The sequence below is a fragment of the Phoxinus phoxinus genome, assembly GCF_949152265.1.
Source record: "Phoxinus phoxinus genome assembly, chromosome: 14".
Classification (NCBI taxonomy): Eukaryota; Metazoa; Chordata; class Actinopteri; order Cypriniformes; family Leuciscidae; genus Phoxinus; species Phoxinus phoxinus.
The window spans coordinates 35,109,719-35,132,218 of NC_136889.1; the positions used below are offsets into that span (position 1 = coordinate 35,109,719).

General features: G+C 45.7%; 1 protein-coding gene across 4 annotated transcripts in view; it reads left to right on the forward strand.

Annotated features, from left to right (window-relative positions):
• The first annotated feature begins 16,736 nt into the window (after window positions 1-16,736).
• ccdc88ab (coiled-coil domain containing 88Ab) overlaps window positions 16,737-22,500 on the forward strand; it is an 89,296-nt gene continuing 83,532 nt past the window's right edge. For 2 of the 4 annotated variants that reach the window (XR_013800136.1, XM_079634244.1), the window contains exons 1-2: window positions 16,738-17,422; window positions 17,501-17,598. Coding sequence is in view for 3 of the 4 variants with exons in the window: in XM_079634244.1 (XP_079490370.1) it covers window positions 17,363-17,422; window positions 17,501-17,598 (158 nt within the window). In the remaining variant the exon portion in view is untranslated. Of the gene's footprint in view, window positions 17,423-17,500; window positions 17,599-22,500 lie in introns of all 4 variants that reach the window. The other 2 variants (XM_079634246.1, XM_079634245.1) reach the window with 2 other exon arrangements.

The window sequence follows — 22,500 nt, forward strand, 5'->3', positions numbered from 1 at the left end:
GGCCCTCAAAAGTGCCAGAGATTTTGCACACAGCAGAGAAAGGGTTAAACTAAACTCCTCACACACACACACACACACACACAGAGGGGCAGAGGGAAAATGCTCCGAAAAGTACACATTCAAACCAAAATATCTGACTTCCTGTTGGTCGGAGCTAATGACTGTAAATTAGAAAGTTGTCCGGATCGAAGAGAAGAATATACGTACCGAGTTTGGTTACTGTAGGTAAAACTAATACCCCATTTTTGACTAAAGGTGGCGCTACTGAGCCCCTTACCACGCCCGTTTCTGAAACTTTGCACAAGTGTACTAGGCAATAAATGTGATATGCATGTTGCAAGTTTCATGCAATTTGAAGCATGTTAAGAGCCTCAAATGCATCCAAAAAGAATATAAAAGTTTAAAGCGTTGCCATGGCGACAGTATTAAAGATATCAATAATCCTTTCCCATGTCTACATTTGTCGTGTGTTTACATTATACAGTTGAAGTTTGAAGCAAATCGGGTAAAAATAAGAGGGTGAATTCAAAGCATTTTGAAAGTGACACACTTCCTGCTGCCAGTTGGTGGCGCTATAACTTTGACTCACAATAGTCACATCCATGCGATCGGCCTCTTACAGCGAACACACTGCTGAAGTTTCATCAAGATCAGTTAATGTATGAGGATGTTATAACACACTTCCTGTTTCCAATATTCGCCATAAATTCGTTTCCTCGCCACGGCCAAACCGTTCGAGATATCAAAAATCCCCTGGCAATTTTTCATCCTCAATGTCTTGACTTCATGCACACCGAGTTTCGTGTTGATTGGTTGAATTTTCTAGGAGGAGTATTTTAAATTCCATTGCATGTGTTTTTTAAACTACGCCAAATAGCCGACTTCCTGTTGGGCTGGGGTAAAAAGTCAGAGCATGAAGGATATATGAACCGATGAGATCTATAAGTGTACCGAGTTTCATATTATTTCATGCAAGCGTGTTTGATTTATGGACCAAGTTTTCGGACCGTGTTCCAGGGGGCGCTGTCGAGCCCCCCTGCCACGCCCGGGTACCAGCTTCAGTCTGGCTCTAATGGCCGCGGGTTCTGACATTTGTGCAAAGTTTCAAGAGTTTTTGAGCACGTTAAGAGACCCAAAAGTGCCCGAATAGTCGTAAGAAAAATAACAATAATAATAATAATAATAATAAATATATATATATATATATATATAAATAAATATAGCTGCAAGCAGCGATTACGGGCCCAAGCCGGTGGCACCACCACCCCGGTGCCTTTAGTTGCACTAAAGGCACCGAGGTGGCGGTGCCACCGGCTTGGGCCCTCCATCGCTGCTTGCAGCTATATTTATTTATATATATATATATATATATATATATATATATATATATATATATATATATATATAAACCGCCACCCCGGTGCCTTTAGGGTTCCTGTGCACGACGGGCAATAACGTAACTCCGCTTTGACTGTCGAGAAGAAGTCTGCTTTAGAGCTTGCATCAGTGTGGGTTCTGCAAAAGTGCGCATCGAGGGCACATATCAACCACAAAGTATGCGTGAACACCCTTCTGAAACCTAAAATGAAAAATTAGACACCCTACAGTCTCATGGACTTAACGGTAACGGACACATGAAATCAGCAGCCATTGTAAGTACACAAGACCAAAAATTCATATGAAGTGTGGTATATATATTCATTGAAATTACTGTACTTTAAAACACTTGTTTAAAAGAAAAAAACACATGTATACATAGTATAAAACACTAGATGGCACAATATACCTATTTTTAATAGAGTCTTTCTGCCCCCCTCCCCACACACACAGAGACACACGGGGGGGGGGTGTCAGACTGACAGACAGACAGACACACGCACACACACACACACACACACACACACACACACACACACACACAGAATGGCAGGGGGAACTCTGTCGGAGAGAGACAAAACCACATTCAAACCAAAATATCTGACTTCCTGTTGGTCGGAGCTAATGACTGTAAATGAGAAAGTTGTCCGGATCAATAAGCACAATATACATACCGAGTTTTGTGACTGTAGGTAAAAATAACCCCCCCACTTTAGTCAAAAGCATCTTGAAAGTAACACACTTCCTGCTGCCAGTTGGTGGCGCTATAACTTTGACTCACATTAGTTACATCCATGTGATCGGCCTCTTACAAAAAACACACTACTGAAGTTTCATCAAGATCAGTTAATGTATGAAGACGTTATAACACATCGTGTTTCTCTTTTCTCGCCATAAATTCGTTTCCTCGCCACGGCCAAACCGTTCGAGATATCAAAAATCCGTCCGCAATTTAGCATCCTCCATGTCTTGACTTCATGTTGACTGAGTTTGGTGGCGATCGAAAGAATTTTCTAGGAGGAGTATATAAAATTCCAGGGGGATTCGTTTTTAAACAACCCATAATAGCCGACTTCCTGTTGGACTGGCGTAAAACTTAGAGCACGAAAGTTGTTCGGCCCGATGAGATCTATATGTGTACCGAGTTTCATATTATTACATGCAAACGTGTTTGATATATGGACCAAGTTTTCGGACCACGTTCAAGGGGGCGCTGTTGAGCTCCCCTGCCACGCCAGGGTACCAGCTTCAGTCCGGCCCTGATGGCCGCGGGTTCTGACCTGTGTGCAAAGTTTCAAGAGTTTTCGAGCACGTTAAGGGCCCCATAAGTGCCCGAGAAGTCCCACACAGCAGAGAAAGGGTTAAAATAAAGCCCCCCTCCTCTCTCACACACACAGACACTGAGAGAGACTGGCAAAATTGCCATCAAATCACATTCAAACCAAAATATCTGACTTCCTATTGGTCGGAGCTAATGACTGTAAATTAGAAAGTTGTCCGGCTCGGGGAGATAAATATAAATACCGATTTTTGTTACTGTAGGTAAAACTAATACCCCATTTTTGACTAAAGGTGGCGCTACTGAGCCCCTTACCACGCCGTTTCTGAAACTTTGCACAAGTGTACTAGGCAATAAATGTAAAGTGTCTGTCGAGTTTCATGCAATTTCAAGCATGTTAAGAGTCTCAAAAACTTTAAAAAAGAATATTAAAGTTTGCTGCGTTGCCATGGCAACAGTATTTACGATATCAATAATCCTTTCACAGGTCTACATCTGCCGTGTGTTTACATTATACACATAAAGTTTGAAGCAAATCGGGTAAAAATAAGAGGGTGATTTTAAAGCATTTTGAAAGTGACACACTTCCTGCTGCCAGTTGGTGGCGCTATAACTTTGACTCACAATAGTCACATCCATGTGATCGGCCTCTTACAGCGAACACACTGCTGAAGTTTCATCAAGATCAGTTAATGTATGAGGATGTTATAACACACTTCCTGTTTCCAATATTCGCCATAAATTCGTTTCCTCGCCACGGCCAAACCGTTCGAGATATCAAAAATCCCCTGGCAATTTTTCATCCTCCATGTCTTGACTTCATGCACACCGAGTTTCGTGGTGATTGGTTGAATTTTCTAGGAGGAGTATTTTAAATTCCATTGCATGTGTTTTTTAAACTACGCCAAATAGCCGACTTCCTGTTGGGCTGGGGTAAAAAGTCAGAGCACGAAGGATATATGAACCGATGAGATCTATAAGTGTACCGAGTTTCATATTATTTCATGCAAGCGTGTTTGATTTATGGACCAAGTTTTCGGACCGCGTTCCAGGGGGCGCTGTCGAGCCCCCCTGCCACGCCCGGGTACCAGCTTCAGTCCGGCTCTAATGGCCGCGGGTTCTGACCCGTGTGCAAAGTTTCAAGAGTTTTCGAGCACGTTAAGAGACCCAAAAGTGCCCGAATAGTCGTAAGAAAAATAATAATAATAATAATAATAATAATAATAATAATAATAATAATAATAATAATAATAATCCGAAGGAAAACAATAGGGCCTTCGCCTTTTCAAGGCTTGGGCCCTAATAATAATCCGAAGGAAAACAATAGGGCCTTCGCCTTTTCAAGGCTTGGGCCCTAATAATACAAGATACAAAAGAACACATGTAAAGAGTAAAACTGGGATGAACAGAGGCTGGAAGAGTGGACAGTGTTGTTCAGTTTAATGCACCTGATAAATGTTTTTAACCTGGATATAAGAGATGTTCGGGGCTCGACTGATCCTCTGGTAACCCTCTCTCAGAGCGTCCCGGTGTTCTGGGTTCTCCTTCTGCAGGTTTACTCGCACACAAGCTATAAAACACACAGAACACCGATGTCCTCCGTCTCTGAAGCGCTTCCATCGAGGGTAGTGATGGGTCGTTCGCGAATGAGCCGGATCTAAGAGCCGGCTCTTTTAGGTGAACGACGGGAGCTGGCTCGCATATCTGAAGAGCCGACTCTATTTAAAAATATATAGCCTATAGAAATTAAATCATTATGTAATAAAGAAATAATGAATTATTTTAATTTTATTTAAAATAATTGACTAATTCAAAGAAACACAACAAAATAATTAGGCTATCGGCCTAAAGGCGCACACACATTCGTTTCGACTGTCTGATCAGCCTCACACTCTGTTCCTGTCAATCAAACACGCGATGTCAAGGGCCGAGCACGCACGCACGCACACACACACACTATATGCGGATAAACCGCTGATCGGGCGGATGGCGTGACAAAAAATAATATTTTAATTCAATTTGGGCGGGTGGGGGTTAAACCATTCAAATGAAGAAAGTTTGCCACTAAGCAAACTTGCAAGCTATGAGCCGAGCTGTCAGGAGGAGGCCTAAACGTCTCGTAGATGAGACTGACTGGGTTATTTTGTTTCGATATTAGTTATATTTTAAAACAACCAGTCATTGTAGCCTACCACTTATGGAACATTTAAAAGAGAGGCAGATTATGGATATAACTCAGAAATGACATCGGGCAATGGCAGCGCAAGATGTTCAGAAGAACGTAAGAGCTAACTTCTACAAGCTCAAAAACATCCACATAAAAAAAGAAGGTAGGCCTAGGCCTAAGAAAAATTGTCGGAAAACTTTGCACATTAATTAGATGTGCAAGGCAAGCAGGCAATTTTTCGGGTTGTTATGGACAATAAAAAATGTGAATATTCACGTTGCACTGTTGTGCGGTGGACTTTCAGGGAGTTAAAACGTTTATTTTTTAAAGAGCCGTTTGTGAGTCAAAAGAGCCGGCTCACTAAAAAGAGCCGGATTGCCCATCACTAATCGAGGGTTCAGCCTCTCTGAGAGCTGCTCTGCTCTGATTGGTCAGAATCGCTCATCATCACATCTGGATCTCAGCTCTTGATCACAGTGATGCGCACAGTAGCGATGGCGTGGGTTTACCGTCTCGATCTCAGACAACCGCGTCTTCTCCACACGAACAACACGAACTCTCCCAGTCTCAGATACACAAGTGTTTGGGGGCGCAGTCCTGACGTGTTCCTGAAGGTGTGTGTGCGCAGGCTTCCTGGCGTGTTCCTGAAGGTGTGTGTGCGCAGGCTTCCTGACGTGTTCCTGAAGGTGTGTGTGCGCAGGCTTCCTGGCGTGTTCCTGAAGGTGTGTGTGCGCAGGCTTCCTGGCGTGTTCCTGAAGGTGTGTGTGCGCAGGCTTCCTGGCGTGTTCCTGAAGGTGTGTGTGCGCAGGCTTCCTGACGTGTTCCTGAAGGTGTGTGTGCGCAGGCTTCCTGGCGTGTTCCTGAAGGTGTGTGTGCGCAGGCTTCCTGGCGTGTTCCTGAAGGTGTGTGTGCGCAGGCTTCCTGGCGTGTTCCTGAAGGTGTGTGTGCGCAGGCTTCCTGACGTGTTCCTGAAGGTGTGTGTGCGCAGGCTTCCTGGCGTGTTCCTGAAGGTGTGTGTGCGCAGGCTTCCTGACGTGTTCCTGAAGGTGTGTGTGCGCAGGCTTCCTGACGTGTTCCTAAAGGTGTGTGTGCGCAGGCTTCCTGACGTGTTCCTAAAGGTGTGTGTGCGCAGGCTTCCTTACGTGTTCCTAAAGGTGTGTGTGCGCAGGCTTCCTGGCGTGTTCCTGAAGGTGTGTGTGCGCAGGCTTCCTGACGTGTTCCTAAAGGTGTGTGTGCGCAGGCTTCCTGACGTGTTCCTAAAGGTGTGTGTGCGCAGGCTTCCTGACGTGTTCCTAAAGGTGTGTGTGCGCAGGCTTCCTTACGTGTTCCTAAAGGTGTGTGTGCGCAGGCTTCCTGGCGTGTTCCTGAAGGTGTGTGTGCGCAGGCTTCCTGACTTGTTCCTGAAGGTGTGTGTGCGGCTGTGCGCAGGCTTCCTGGCGTGTTCCTAAAGGTGTGTGTGCGCAGGCTTCCTGACGTGTTCCTGAAGGTGTGTGTGCGCAGGCTTCCTGACGTGTTCCTAAAGGTGTGTGTGCGCAGGCTTCCTGGCGTGTTCCTAAAGGTGTGTGTGCGCAGGCTTCCTGACGTGTTCCTGAAGGTGTGTGTGCGCAGGCTTCCTGGCGTGTTCCTAAAGGTGTGTGTGCGCAGGCTTCCTGACGTGTTCCTAAAGGTGTGTGTGCGCAGGCTTCCTGGCGTGTTCCTAAAGGTGTGTGTGCGCAGGCTTCCTGACGTGTTCCTGAAGGTGTGTGTGCGCAGGCTTCCTGACGTGTTCCTGAAGGTGTGTGTGCGCAGGCTTCCTGACGTGTTCCTGAAGGTGTGTGTGCGCAGGCTTCCTGACGTGTTCCTAAAGGTGTGTGTGCGCAGGCTTCCTGACGTGTTCCTGAAGGTGTGTGTGCGCAGGCTTCCTGACGTGTTCCTGAAGGTGTGTGTGCGCAGGCTTCCTGACGTGTTCCTGAAGGTGTGTGTGCGCAGGCTTCCTGACGTGTTCCTGAAGGTGTGTGTGCGCAGGCTTCCTGACGTGTTCCTAAAGGTGTGTGTGCGCAGGCTTCCTGACTTGTTCCTAAAGGTGTGTGTGCGCAGGCTTCCTGACGTGTTCCTGAAGGTGTGTGTGCGCAGGCTTCCTGACGTGTTCCTGAAGGTGTGTGTGCGCAGGCTTCCTGACGTGTTCCTAAAGGTGTGTGTGCGCAGGCTTCCTGGCGTGTTCCTAAAGGTGTGTGTGCGCAGGCTTCCTGGCGTGTTCCTAAAGGTGTGTGTGCGCAGGCTTCCTGGCGTGTTCCTGAAGGTGTGTGTGCGCAGGCTTCCTGGCGTGTTCCTGAAGGTGTGTGTGCGCAGGCTTCCTGACGTGTTCCTGAAGGTGTGTGTGCGCAGGCTTCCTGGCGTGTTCCTGAAGGTGTGTGTGCGCAGGCTTCCTGGCGTGTTCCTGAAGGTGTGTGTGCGCAGGCTTCCTGACGTGTTCCTGAAGGTGTGTGTGCGCAGGCTTCCTGACGTGTTCCTGAAGGTGTGTGTGCGCAGGCTTCCTGACGTGTTCCTGAAGGTGTGTGTGCGGCTGTGCGCAGGCTTCCTTACGTGTTCCTAAAGGTGTGTGTGCGCAGGCTTCCTGGCGTGTTCCTAAAGGTGTGTGTGCGCAGGCTTCCTGGCGTGTTCCTGAAGGTGTGTGTGCGCAGGCTTCCTGGCGTGTTCCTGAAGGTGTGTGTGCGCAGGCTTCCTGGCGTGTTCCTAAAGGTGTGTGTGCGCAGGCTTCCTGGCGTGTTCCTAAAGGTGTGTGTGCGCAGGCTTCCTGGCGTGTTCCTGAAGGTGTGTGTGCGCAGGCTTCCTGGCGTGTTCCTGAAGGTGTGTGTGCGCAGGCTTCCTGACGTGTTCCTGAAGGTGTGTGTGCGCAGGCTTCCTGACGTGTTCCTGAAGGTGTGTGTGCGGCTGTGCGCAGGCTTCCTTACGTGTTCCTAAAGGTGTGTGTGCGCAGGCTTCCTGGCGTGTTCCTAAAGGTGTGTGTGCGCAGGCTTCCTGACGTGTTCCTGAAGGTGTGTGTGCGGCTGTGCGCAGGCTTCCTGACGTGTTCCTGAAGGTGTGTGTGCGCAGGCTTCCTGGCGTGTTCCTGAAGGTGTGTGTGCGCAGGCTTCCTGACGTGTTCCTAAAGGTGTGTGTGCGCAGGCTTCCTGACGTGTTCCTGAAGGTGTGTGTGCGCAGGCTTCCTGGCGTGTTCCTAAAGGTGTGTGTGCGCAGGCTTCCTGACGTGTTCCTAAAGGTGTGTGTGCGCAGGCTTCCTGGCGTGTTCCTGAAGGTGTGTGTGCGCAGGCTTCCTGGCGTGTTCCTGAAGGTGTGTGTGCGCAGGCTTCCTGACGTGTTCCTGAAGGTGTGTGTGCGCAGGCTTCCTGACGTGTTCCTGAAGGTGTGTGTGCGCAGGCTTCCTGGCGTGTTCCTGAAGGTGTGTGTGCGCAGGCTTCCTGACGTGTTCCTAAAGGTGTGTGTGCGCAGGCTTCCTGGCGTGTTCCTGAAGGTGTGTGTGCGCAGGCTTCCTGGCGTGTTCCTGAAGGTGTGTGTGCGCAGGCTTCCTGGCGTGTTCCTGAAGGTGTGTGTGCGCAGGCTTCCTGGCGTGTTCCTGAAGGTGTGTGTGCGCAGGCTTCCTGGCGTGTTCCTGAAGGTGTGTGTGCGCAGGCTTCCTGGCGTGTTCCTGAAGGTGTGTGTGCGCAGGCTTCCTGGCGTGTTCCTGAAGGTGTGTGTGCGCAGGCTTCCTGACGTGTTCCTGAAGGTGTGTGTGCGCAGGCTTCCTGACGTGTTCCTAAAGGTGTGTGTGCGCAGGCTTCCTGACGTGTTCCTGAAGGTGTGTGTGCGCAGGCTTCCTGGCGTGTTCCTGAAGGTGTGTGTGCGGCTGTGCGCAGGCTTCCTGACGTGTTCCTGAAGGTGTGTGTGCGCAGGCTTCCTGACGTGTTCCTGAAGGTGTGTGTGCGCAGGCTTCCTGACGTGTTCCTGAAGGTGTGTGTGCGCAGGCTTCCTGGCGTGTTCCTGAAGGTGTGTGTGCGCAGGCTTCCTGGCGTGTTCCTGAAGGTGTGTGTGCGCAGGCTTCCTGACGTGTTCCTGAAGGTGTGTGTGCGCAGGCTTCCTGACATGTTCCTGAAGGTGTGTGTGCGCAGGCTTCCTGACGTGTTCCTGAAAGTGTGTGTTGTCCAATAGTTTCCTCACGCAGACTCCACACGAGTGTTGCTAACACACATCGCTGTCCTTCATCTCGTCAGCAAGATGTGAGTATAATACTGGAAATCTGTTGAGCTGCAGGAAAACACAACCCGCAGCTCCTATGCATCCCACGCCGGTCTCCGGGAAGACATTTGTGGATACACACACACACACACACACACTTCCATGATCCAAAGACGGCTAGTTCAGTGTGTGTCACCTCTGAGAGGAAAGGCAGAGAAAACCTTGTGCAAATTGGTGCGTCTACCATTTTTTTTTTACATAAGATCCTGTGCGGGAAAGAACTTAAAGTTACACTATGTAGAATTGTGTTTTTGTCAAACAGCGCCCCCTAGAGTCGCGGTGGAGTTCCTGCACTGCCGTCAATACCCACACCGGTCCCTGTTCGGTAGGATAGAGCATGATGTCGACCAGCTAATGCTTCACGATTTCATGCAAATATGAGGCTTCTGCATACACTACTGAACTACTGATGATGGTAATAGGATAATAATACGTTTATGTCAAGTGTTAGAATACTTTATAATAATAAAGTAGCCTACCGCGTTTGACGTGTTTACATGATTGCAGATAAATCACGAGTAAATAGCCTATAGTCTCAGCTACTGTATAATTTCATTTGTGTTTTTTGATTGTAATGTAAACATTACAAAATGCCAGATGACATCAATAAAGTTAAATGTGCGTCGCATTATTTCATAACACTGGCCGTTATGATGTCATTAGACATGATTATTGCAATTTATCATATTAGTTTGCAAATTGTGCTTGTTTACACTATTTACAACCTCTAGGCTTATTTATGTCCTGATAATTATGTGAGATATCGACAACTGTTCTCATGATAATCGCAGGAATCAACGTCAACAGTGTCGTCTGATATAATGGATGAACAGCATCGTACAAAAATGACACACTTCCAGCAAGCGCTACAACATAGAACGCAAACAAGTTTACAAATAAGAGATTTATTTACTAGTCCGTCAACAAGATCGGCAGGTCAGCATCGCTGCTGCATCCAGTGCCTGACCGAGCGACTCTTCCTCGGTTCCTCACACGGTCAGATGATCTTTTCCTTTCCCCAGTCTCTTCCGACCGCGGTTTCTTTTTCCATTGTTGAGTATCACGCCTGAAATGTGCACACGAGTCTCGAGCCTCTGGCCAAACAATCCTCCGATGACGGAAAATTATGATTTGACCTGTTTGGCTTGACCTTACCTAGCTCATCCTCTCTCTAATGTAATGGGTGGAGCTTGACCTTACCTAGCTCCTCCTCTCTCTACATGTAATGGGTGGAGCTTGACCTTACCTAGCTCATCCTCTCTCTAATGTAATGGGTGGAGCTTGACCTTACCTAGCTCATCCTCTCTCTAATGTAATGGGTGGAGCTTGACCTTACCTAGCTCATCCTCTCTCTAATGTAATGGGTGGAGCTTGACCTTACCTAGCTCCTCCTCTCTCTACATGTAATGGGTGGAGCTTGACCTTACCTAGCTCATCCTCTCTCTAATGTAATGGGTGGAGCTTGACCTTACCTAGCTCCTCCTCTCTCTAATGTAATGGGTGGAGCTTGACCTTACCTAGCTCATCCTCTCTCTAATGTAATGGGTGGAGCTTGACCTTACCTAGCTCCTCCTCTCTCTAATGTAATGGGTGGAGCTTGACCTTACCTAGCTCCTCCTCTCTCTACATGTAATGGGTGGAGCTTGACCTTACCTAGCTCCTCCTCTCTCTACATGTAATGGGTGGAGCTTGACCTTACCTAGCTCCTCCTCTCTCTACATGTAATGGGTGGAGCTTGACCTTACCTAGCTCCTCCTCTCTCTAATGTAATGGGTGGAGCTTGACCTTACCTAGCTCCTCCTCTCTCTAATGTAATGGGTGGAGCTTGACCTTACCTAGCTCCTCCTCTCTCTACATGTAATGGGTGGGGCTTGACCTTACCTAGCTCCTCCTCTCTCTACATGTAATGGGTGGGGCTTGACCTTACCTAGCTCCTCCTCTCTCTACATGTAATGGGTGGGGCTTGACCTTACCTAGCTCCTCCTCTCTCTACATGTAATGGGTGGAGCTTGACCTTACCTAGCTCCTCCTCTCTCTACATGTAATGGGTGGGGCTTGACCTTACCTAGCTCCTCCTCTCTCTACATGTTATGGGTGAAGCTTGACCTTACCTAGCTCCTCCTCTCTCTATATGTTTTGGGTGGGGCTTGACCTTACCTAGCTCCTCCTCTCTCTAATGTAATGGGTGGAGCTTGACCTTACCTAGCTCATCCTCTCTCTAATGTAATGGGTGGGGCTTGACCTTACCTAGCTCCTCCTCTCTCTACATGTAATGGGTGGGGCTTGACCTTACCTAGCTCCTCCTCTCTCTATATGTTTTGGGTGGGGCTTGACCTTACCTAGCTCCTCCTCTCTCTAATGTAATGGGTGGAGCTTGACCTTACCTAGCTCATCCTCTCTCTAATGTAATGGGTGGGGCTTGACCTTACCTAGCTCATCCTCTCTCTAATGTAATGGGTGGGGCTTGACCTTACCTAGCTCCTCCTCTCTCTACATGTAATGGGTGGAGCTTGACCTTACCTAGCTCCTCCTCTCTCTACATGTAATGGGTGGGGCTTGACCTTACCTAGCTCCTCCTCTCTCTAATGTAATGGGTGGAGCTTGACCTTACCTAGCTCCTCCTCTCTCTATATGTTATGGGTGGGGCTTGACCTTACCTAGCTCCTCCTCTCTCTACATGTAATGGGTGGAGCTTGACCTTACCCAGCTCCTCCTCTCTCTACATGTAATGGGTGGAGCTTGACCTTACCCAGCTCCTCCTCTCTCTATATGTTATGGGTGGGGCTTGACCTTACCTAGCTCCTCCTCTCTCTACATGTAATGGGTGGGGCTTGACCTTACCTAGCTCCTCCTCTCTCTACATGTAATGGGTGGAGCTTGACCTTACCTAGCTCCTCCTCTCTCTACATGTAATGGGTGGAGCTTGACCTTACCTAGCTCATCCTCTCTCTAATGTAATGGGTGGGGCTTGACCTTACCTAGCTCCTCCTCTCTCTACATGTAATGGGTGGAGCTTGACCTTACCTAGCTCCTCCTCTCTCTACATGTAATGGGTGGAGCTTGACCTTACCTAGCTCCTCCTCTCTCTACATGTAATGGGTGGAGCTTGACCTTACCTAGCTCATCCTCTCTCTAATGTAATGGGTGGAGCTTGACCTTACCTAGCTCCTCCTCTCTTTATATGTTATGGGTGGGGCTTGACCTCGTCTAGCTCCTCCTCTCTCTACATATAATGGGTGGAGCTTGACCTTACCCAGCTCCTCCTCTCTCTACATGTAATGGGTGGGGCTTGACCTTACCTAGCTCCTCCTCTCTCTACATGTAATGGGTGGAGCTTGACCTTACTTAGCTCCTCCTCTCTCTACATGTAATGGGTGGAGCTTGACCTTACCTAGCTCATCCTCTCTCTAATGTAATGGGTGGAGCTTGACCTTACCTAGCTCCTCCTCTCTTTATATGTTATGGGTGGGGCTTGACCTTACCTAGCTCCTCCTCTCTCTAATGTAATGGGTGGAGCTTGACCTTACCTAGCTCCTCTCTCTACATGTTATGGGTGGAGCTTGACCTTACCTAGCTCCTCCTCTCTCTACATGTAATGGGTGGGGCTTGACCTTACCTAGCTCCTCCTCTCTCTAATGTAATGGGTGGAGCTTGACCTTACCTAGCTCCTCCTCTCTCTAATGTAATGGGTGGAGCTTGACCTTACCTAGCTCATCCTCTCTCTAATGTAATGGGTGGGGCTTGACCTTACCTAGCTCCTCCTCTCTCTACATGTAATGGGTGGAGCTTGACCTTACCTAGCTCCTCCTCTCTCTACATGTAATGGGTGGGGCTTGACCTTACCTAGCTCCTCCTCTCTCTAATGTAATGGGTGGAGCTTGACCTTACCTAGCTCCTCCTCTCTCTATATGTTATGGGTGGGGCTTGACCTTACCTAGCTCCTCCTCTCTCTACATGTAATGGGTGGGGCTTGACCTTACCTAGCTCCTCCTCTCTCTACATGTAATGGGTGGAGCTTGACCTTACTTAGCTCCTCCTCTCTCTACATGTAATGGGTGGAGCTTGACCTTACCTAGCTCATCCTCTCTCTAATGTAATGGGTGGAGCTTGACCTTACCTAGCTCCTCCTCTCTTTATATGTTATGGGTGGGGCTTGACCTTACCTAGCTCCTCCTCTCTCTAATGTAATGGGTGGAGCTTGACCTTACCTAGCTCCTCTCTCTACATGTTATGGGTGGAGCTTGACCTTACCTAGCTCCTCCTCTCTCTACATGTAATGGGTGGGGCTTGACCTTACCTAGCTCCTCCTCTCTCTAATGTAATGGGTGGAGCTTGACCTTACCTAGCTCCTCCTCTCTCTAATGTAATGGGTGGAGCTTGACCTTACCTAGCTCATCCTCTCTCTAATGTAATGGGTGGGGCTTGACCTTACCTAGCTCCTCCTCTCTCTACATGTAATGGGTGGAGCTTGACCTTACCTAGCTCCTCCTCTCTCTACATGTAATGGGTGGGGCTTGACCTTACCTAGCTCCTCCTCTCTCTAATGTAATGGGTGGAGCTTGACCTTACCTAGCTCCTCCTCTCTCTATATGTTATGGGTGGGGCTTGACCTTACCTAGCTCCTCCTCTCTCTACATGTAATGGGTGGAGCTTGACCTTACCTAGCTCCTCCTCTCTCTACATGTAATGGGTGGGGCTTGACCTTACCCAGCTCCTCCTCTCTCTACATGTAATGGGTGGGGCTTGACCTTACCCAGCTCCTCCTCTCTCTACATGTAATGGGTGGGGCTTGACCTTACCTAGCTCCTCCTCTCTCTACATGTAATGGGTGGAGCTTGACCTTACCTAGCTCCTCCTCTCTCTACATGTAATGGGTGGAGCTTGACCTTACCTAGCTCCTCCTCTCTCTAATGTAATGGGTGGAGCTTGACCTTACCTAGCTCCTCCTCTCTCTAATGTAATGGGTGGAGCTTGACCTTACCTAGCTCATCCTCTCTCTAATGTAATGGGTGGGGCTTGACCTTACCTAGCTCCTCCTCTCTCTACATGTAATGGGTGGAGCTTGACCTTACCTAGCTCCTCCTCTCTCTACATGTAATGGGTGGGGCTTGACCTTACCTAGCTCCTTCTCTCTCTAATGTAATGGGTGGAGCTTGACCTTACCTAGCTCCTCCTCTCTCTATATGTTATGGGTGGGGCTTGACCTTACCTAGCTCCTCCTCTCTCTACATGTAATAGGTGGAGCTTGACCTTACCTAGCTCCTCCTCTCTCTACATGTAATGGGTGGGGCTTGACCTTACCCAGCTCCTCCTCTCTCTACATGTAATGGGTGGGGCTTGACCTTACCCAGCTCCTCCTCTCTCTACATGTAATGGGTGGGGCTTGACCTCGTCTAGCTGCTCCTCTCTCTACATGTAATGGGTGGGGCTTGACCTCGTCTAGCTCCTCCTCTCTCTAGTTCCATATGGTTATGTTTTGTGTTAGGAGAATATGTCAATTAAATTTAAATAATAAAAACAGTAAAACGTTCTGGCATTGCAGGATCAGGCTGTTGCGGGAGTGGCGCATGAGAGCGGCTCACACACACACACACCCACACCCACACACACACACATCAGCAGGACCTGCACCTGGAGAGCGACAGGTGGCCGGTTGCCCTGGGCCATCTGTCCGTCCGTAAACACACTCGCTGGCTCCGAGACGCCGCGGCCGCACACTGTCCACAGCAGAAACCTCTGATCATGTGACATGAGCACGCTATGATGAGCCCATGATCTTCCATAGTTATTATAACCTCTTCAAACCAATCAAATTAAGATTTTATATTATTATTTATAAATACCCAAGATCATTTGTGTTTGTTATTGTCACCATAACAATTCATGTCAAATTACACTGTACTTGTATGGCAAGCCGTTTTAGCTTTTATTCATTTCCAGGATATGAATTCTTGATATCAACAATTGAATTGTTGATATCTGTAATTATATTTTCACTAGTGAAATGTCACCATAGGCTGCCATTCAAAATCAATTGTTGATATCAAGAATTGATTTCTTACTAGTAGAAATATAATTTTTGATATCAATAATTACATTGTTACTAGTAAAAATGTGAATTACTGATATCAATAATTCAATTGTCACTAGTTGAAATGTCTATTCTTGATATCAACAATTGAATTGCTACTAGTAACATTTTTCATTTTTGATATCTGAAAATGTATTTATGATATCAATAATATTTCAGATATCTAAAATGGCTTTCTTACTAGTAACAATCACATTCATGATATCAGAAATTAACATTGTCACGAGTGAAAATGGAATTATTGATATAAAAAATGAACATTGTTACTAGTGGCAATTCAATTGTTGATATCAAGAATAGACATTTCAACTAGTGACAACTGAATTCTTGATATCAAAAATAAAGGTTTTTACTAGTAAGAATTGTATTTCTGATGTGTGAAACTGCATTTCTACTAGTAAGAAATCAATTCTTGATATCAACAATTGATTTTGAATGGCAGCCTATGGTGACATTTCACTAGTGAAAATACAATTACAGATATCAATAATAAAATTCTTGATATCAAAAATTAAATTCTTGATATCTAGAATTAACATTTTAACTAGTAAAAATGTAATTGTTGATATCAAGAATTAGCATTGTTACTAGTGGAAATGTAATTCCTGATATCAAAAATGGCCATTGTTACTAGTATAAATCTAATTCCTGATATCAATAACTATAATTTTAACTAGTGAAAATGTAATTGTTGATATCAAGAATTCATATCCTGGAAATGAATAAAAGCTAAAACGGCTTGCCATACACTGACCGTACAGGTGAACTCCTCGCAGGCGAACTCCTCGCAGGTGAACTCCTCGCAGGTGAACTCCTCGCAGGTGAACTCCTCGCAGGTGAACCTCTATAGCGGTGAATGGCAGAAGATATATATTATTTGTGTTCCCATTTTCTCAAATACCAGAAGAAAAACTCAACAATAGTGTTTTCACAACTTTCTAAAGGAGAAAAAAATAGAGAGAGAGATTGATAACAGTCCTATAATTCTAAGTATTGTTATGAATGTATAGGCTACATTAAAAAATATGAAAAAAAACTTTTTACGACGATGACCGTTAAAACGCGTCATCACAGTCCGTGAAAAGTGTCCGCTAAACTCTTAACTTTTTGTAAATCTTAATAATTTCTGTCATAATTGCAACATTTACGACATAATTTTGACTTTAGAATTTATGATTTACCGAAGCATTGTGGCAGGAATGGGCTTCCATGACTCGCAAGGTAGTAAATAAAAATGTAACCCGGTTATTTGAAGCCACGAGATGTCACTAATGCTTCATTTGACAATTAAGAGCTTCATACTTTCTGTCCACATGTCTATTAATATATTTTGTTTTATTATATTAGGCTGTGTGTCGAGCGCGCGCCGCTTCGTTATTTCCTCCTTGTCGGTTTATAACGGTTCATTATTTCACAACCGCGTGTGTGTGTGTGTGTGTGTGTGTGTGTGTGTGTGAGAAACTCAGTTGCCAGACTTCCTCCCTCCGGATGTCGCCTAGTAAGGGAGCACCAGGCGCACAGTGGGCGTGTTCGCGACGGTAGTATGCAGTGTGTATCACATCTCCTGTACCCGGTGCGCGCACACAGGGCTGCGGATGAACACTGCGGTGTGTGTGCGGAGATGATAACTGGACCGGTCATTCGCATACTCAAGTTTATCCGGTCCAGTCGCTGTTATTAGTGCAGTATATGCGCTGCGGGCGTGTCACATTCATTTTATACATTTTATTATATATTTATTCTTTATATTGAATTTACAGTAGAGGAATACAGAGTCAAACCAAAGCCATCTGCTGACCCCCGGTGTGTGTGGCGGAAGTGTGCAGTAAATCAGTGCCCTCGGTAGTGTGTTTGCTGTAGTACAGGCGGCGCTTTGTTTCAGACACACACACGCGCGCGCTCGACGCGCCCCGCACAGTTCCCGCTGGAAGCTCGACACGTCACGGCGAATCTAACGGAAAACAACGGCTTTTCTCTCGGGATGAAGGGAGAGTTCGCGCCGCGGGTCTGACGGAGGATACGCGCAGGATTCCCTCTCAGAGAGCCGGGGTTCGGGCTCGGGATTCGGGCTCGGGACGGCAGGATTCTCCCGCACTCCTGCTGCGGGATCTGGAGGAATAATGTCGACAGAATGAGCGCGTTATAAACACACACTCTTCTCAGAACTCCCCCGCTTTACTCCCACACGACGGACGCGATGGAGGAGGTCTTCGCGGCTTTGTTGGAGGATTTTCTGCAGTCTCCTCTGGTGTGCTGGGTGAGCGCGCGCTTCATCAGATCATGTGTGTGTGTGTGTGTGTGTGTGTGCTGCGCGTTCATGTGTGTGTGTTTGCAGGTGAAGACCGTCTCTCGGCTCCCCTCGGATGGCTCTCATCTGTCGGAGTTCATGACTTTAGTGGACGGGGTTTATCTGAACGACTTCATGAGTCAGATGTGAGTACAAACAGATGCGCGTCACCGCGAGTGAAGATCTGGAGACACTTCATAATCCGCATTTACCATCAGCTGATCAACCTTATATTAGTCTAATACAGTGCTTTACACACACACACACACACACACACACACACACACACACACACACACACACACACACACACACACACACACAGAGGATGAAATCAGGCTGGTTTTACATGTGACCCATACAGTATCATCATCACAACTGTGATTGGGCCGTAGATGATCACATGACTGATGTTTGTGATTATTGGGTGTCATATTGCTTTTATACAACAGTTCAATAAGTCAGGAACACAAACAGTGCAGCCAATCAGATTTGGGGATCACAACTAGACCTATCTGTTTAGTCACCGGCTGCTTCTGATTGGTCGACCCAGCTCAACTCTGACCTGAGCATGTTTATGATGTAGTAAGTGTTCCAGTTCAGTGTGTGTGTTCACTGTATCACACCAGCCGTTACTGTACATCAACATCTGTGTATCCGCAGTGTGTGTGTGTGTGTGTGTGTGTGTGTTCACTGGCTGTCATCTGTGATGATTGTGTATTCAGTGACGGATTCATGTGTGTGTGTGTTCAGCTGCTACACACACACACACACACACACAAGTGCATTATTGTTCCGCTCACTGACGCCTGTGTGAGCACCAGTGTGTGTGTTGTGTGAGAGTAGCTGTGTGTGTGTGTGAGAGAGAGAGAGTGTGTGTGTGTGTGAGAGTGTGTGTGTGTGTGTGTGTGTGAGAGTGTGTGTGTGTGTGTGTGTGTGTGTGTGAGCACAGTTAGTTCATTGCCCACTCTGGTCTGAAAGTGACTGTTTTCTGAACGCAGGGATGCTGGGAAATGCAGCTTTAATGATGCGGTGTTTGTAATAATCACAGCTGTGTGTGTGTGTGTGTGTGTGTGTGCTGGAGAAGTATGATAGTGATGCGTCACAGAATTCATCAGTAGAATAATGATGATTATGATAACAGTTGCCCTGATTGCTTAAAGGGATAGTTCACTCTGAAGTTAAATGTTGGTGTGTTATCTCACCTGAAGGGCATCAAGATGCCGGTGTCTTCGTCTCCGCAGGAGTTTCAACTTTGATATTTTCAGGTCAAACCGTTCTTGTCTGTCAGTCATATCATGCAGGTCTAGGGAATGCGAATGTGACATCACAGATTTCACTCCACGTTGCATTTCGGGAAGGCGCCGCCATCTTTGCAGGATACGCTATCCGTTGCCATGGTTTCTTCAACAGTGAGGCCGAGAGGAATAGCGGCAGAGAGAGAGAGCCGCTTGATATTTGTTACTTTGTTATTACGCCGCAGTTTCTTGGGAATAAATGGAGGAGGAGGAGGAAGGGAAGGGAAAGTGGGTCTATCAAGAGAGAATAAAAAACAACGCCAGGCAGCGCTACTTACAGGAACTGGTTGTCATCAATCAACATTGACCCGTATGACATGCCAGCTGCAGACGAAAGACCCAGAAGCACTAGCACCTTTCACACCCGGACAGAGTTGGTGTCAGTGCCTACAGGTCAAGATGCACAGCAGGAGTTCAGAAGCTTTCTGTCATTAGTCTGCTGCGGCTGGGTGCAACTTACAAACCCACAAAGTAACCTGTAAAAGTCGTAAGCTCAGTCATACTCGAGGTTTCTGGCATCATTCATATGTGGAAATTAGGGCTGTCAAACGATTAAAATATTTCATCGCGATTAATCGCAGTAATGTCATAGTTAACTCGCGATTAATCGCATTAATGTCATAGTTAACTCGCGATTAATCACATTAATGTCAGTTAACTCACGATTAATCGCATTGATTTCATAGTTAACTCGCGATTAATCGCATTAATGTCATAGTTAACTCGCGATTAATCACATTAATGTCAGTTAACTCACGATTAATCACATTGATTTCATAGTTAACTCGCGATTAATCGCATTAATGTCATAGTTAACTCGCGATTAATCGCAATAATGTCATAGTTAACTCACGATTAATCACATTAATGTCATAGTTAACTCGTGATTAATCGCGTTAATGTCAGTTAACTCGCGATTAATCGCATTGATTTCATAGTTAACTCGCGATTAATCGCATTAATGTCATAGTTAACTCGCGATTAATCACATTAATGTCATAGTTAACTCTCGATTAATCACATTAATGTCATAGTTACCTCTCGATTAATCACATTAATGTCATAGTTAACTCTCGATTAATCACATTAATGTCATAGTTAACTCTCGATTAATCACATTAATGTCATAGTTAACTCGCGATTAATCACATTAATGTCATAGTTAACTCTCGATTAATCACATTAATGTCATAGTTAACTCTCGATTAATCACATTAATGTCATAGTTAACTCTCGATTAATCACATTAATGTCATAGTTAACTCTCGATTAATCACATTAATGTCATAGTTAACTCTCGATTAATCACATTAATGTCATAGTTAACTCGCGATTAATCACATTAATGTCATAGTTAACTCTCGATTAATCACATTAATGTCATAGTTAACTCTCGATTAATCACATTAATGTCATAGTTAACTCTCGATTAATCACATTAATGTCATAGTTAACTCTCGATTAATCACATTAATGTCATAGTTAACTCGCGATTAATCACATTAATGTCATAGTTAACTCTCGATTAATCACATTAATGTCATAGTTACCTCTCGATTAATCACATTAATGTCATAGTTACCTCTCGATTAATCACATTAATGTCATAGTTACCTCTCGATTAATCACATTAATGTCATAGTTAACTCTCGATTAATCACATTAATGTCATAGTTAACTCTCGATTAATCACATTAATGTCATAGTTAACTCGTGATTAATCACATTAATGTCATAGTTAACTCGCGATTAATCACATTAATGTCATAGTTAACTCGCGATTAATCACATTAATGTCATAGTTAACTCTCGATTAATCACATTAATGTCATAGTTAACTCGCGATTAATCGCATTAATGTCATAGTTAACTCGCGATTAATCGCATTAATGTCATAGTTAACTCGCGATTAATCGCATTAATGTCATAGTTAACTCACGATTAATCACATTAATGTGTGTGTGTGTGTGTGTGTGTGTGCTTGACCATCAAGTGGTATTTAGACTGGACGATGATAGCTCAGTTCACAACGACACACACACAGATTACTTTGCTCTTGTCAATTGAACCATTTGGCAACTTTTTAAAAGTAAACTTTCCATTCAGAATCTTATTGGCCTCTATTTCGGCGTCTCGCGCTCATCATTCATCCACTCAAAACGTAACGTTAAAGGGAACGCACACCGGACGAGAAGCGCAGCGCCGCGTATTTAAAATTCAAACACATTATTCTCTGAGTGTGCACACACCGGCGGCGCCATTCTGCGTTTTAATTGATGGCCATAAACTGAGAAGGTGCGCGTCCGCTGTGCGATACGAGTTGTGCTAGACGCGGTGTGCAAACTAGTGTGTGCGGCGTGCTGTTGTTCTGTGTCTGGTCTCGCTAGATCCGGTGTGGTGTTGTAGTTTTAACAACGTTACTAGTTGCTGCAAAAGCATGTGAAAAAAACGACAAAGTTTGCTAGGCGTTAATCTCGCGATAAAAAAATTGATGCCGTTAAAATGGGTTTGTGTTAACGCCGTTAATAGCGCGTTTAACGGACAGCCCTAGTGGAAATATATCCGATATGAATCAAATACGTGCATAGATCGTACATTCTGTCAATGTGAGTCATACGTGACACGTCATTGAAAAAAGTGACTTTTTGAAACATGTCGTGGTACAGATATATCTATAACAAATGAAACCACTCTAGTTGACCACCAGAGTATTCATTTAGTTTGTTTGTGTTATAAATAAAAGGCGATCTGGTGCTAAAATGTGTTGCTTTTGCAATCATGCTGTGCTCGCTGTCACTGCTGTCAGTTTATTGACAACCAGTTCCTCTAAGTAGCGCTGCCTGCCGTTGTTTTTTCTTCTCTCTTGATAGAGCCACTTTCCCTTCCCTTCCTCCTCCTCCATTTATTCCCAAGAAACTGCAGCGTATCGCAAAATGCAAACAGATATCAAGCGGCTCTCTCTCTGATGAAGAAACCATGGCAACGGATAGCGTATCCTGCAAAGATGGCGGCGCCTTCCCGAAATGCAATGCAGCGTGACATAGGTTCGCATTCTCTACATAGGCACTGTCTCCAAAAGCACGCAGAGAAAAGTCCAAATTACACAATTGACCGTTCGCAAAAGCCACGCCCCTTAGTTATTGTTACTACGCCCGTCAAACAATTGAGAACCATAGCCATGGCTGGGTTGAGATCCATACATTAAGTGATTGGTTTTGGAGTAATGCAGCAGACGTATCCTCCAGTGCACGACAGAAATATAGACAGAATAGCGCACGGGAGCACATGCACAAAACAGTTTTGTAAAATTATATATTAATCATTTTTATTTGATCATATATCATTTTACAAAACTGTTTTGCGCATGTGCTCCCGCGCGCGCTATTTCAGTCACAACACTGCAATCAGAGGACGCGCTGAAACCATCAACTCTCGATGCGGTTCTCTTCATTCATAACTCAAACTACTGATAAGGATATATTTGCGTAAATAGTTGTGCAACTGCGCGAACTTTGTTTTGAAGTTTAATGTTTGAGCTCCAGAGGAATTTGTGACTGTGTACCTGTTCAACCACATCAAAGTTTCGTAATTAGTAAGTCCGTGCTTTTTCTCTTTTTTCCCTCTTGTTTGCTGACTGATGAGGGGCCGCAGTGCCGTAGTGAAACGGTGTGTGTACATGTAGCCTATTTTTTTTAATAATAGTTGCAAGCAATCATAAAATACAGCAAGTTTTAAGCCTGTGCAGACCTC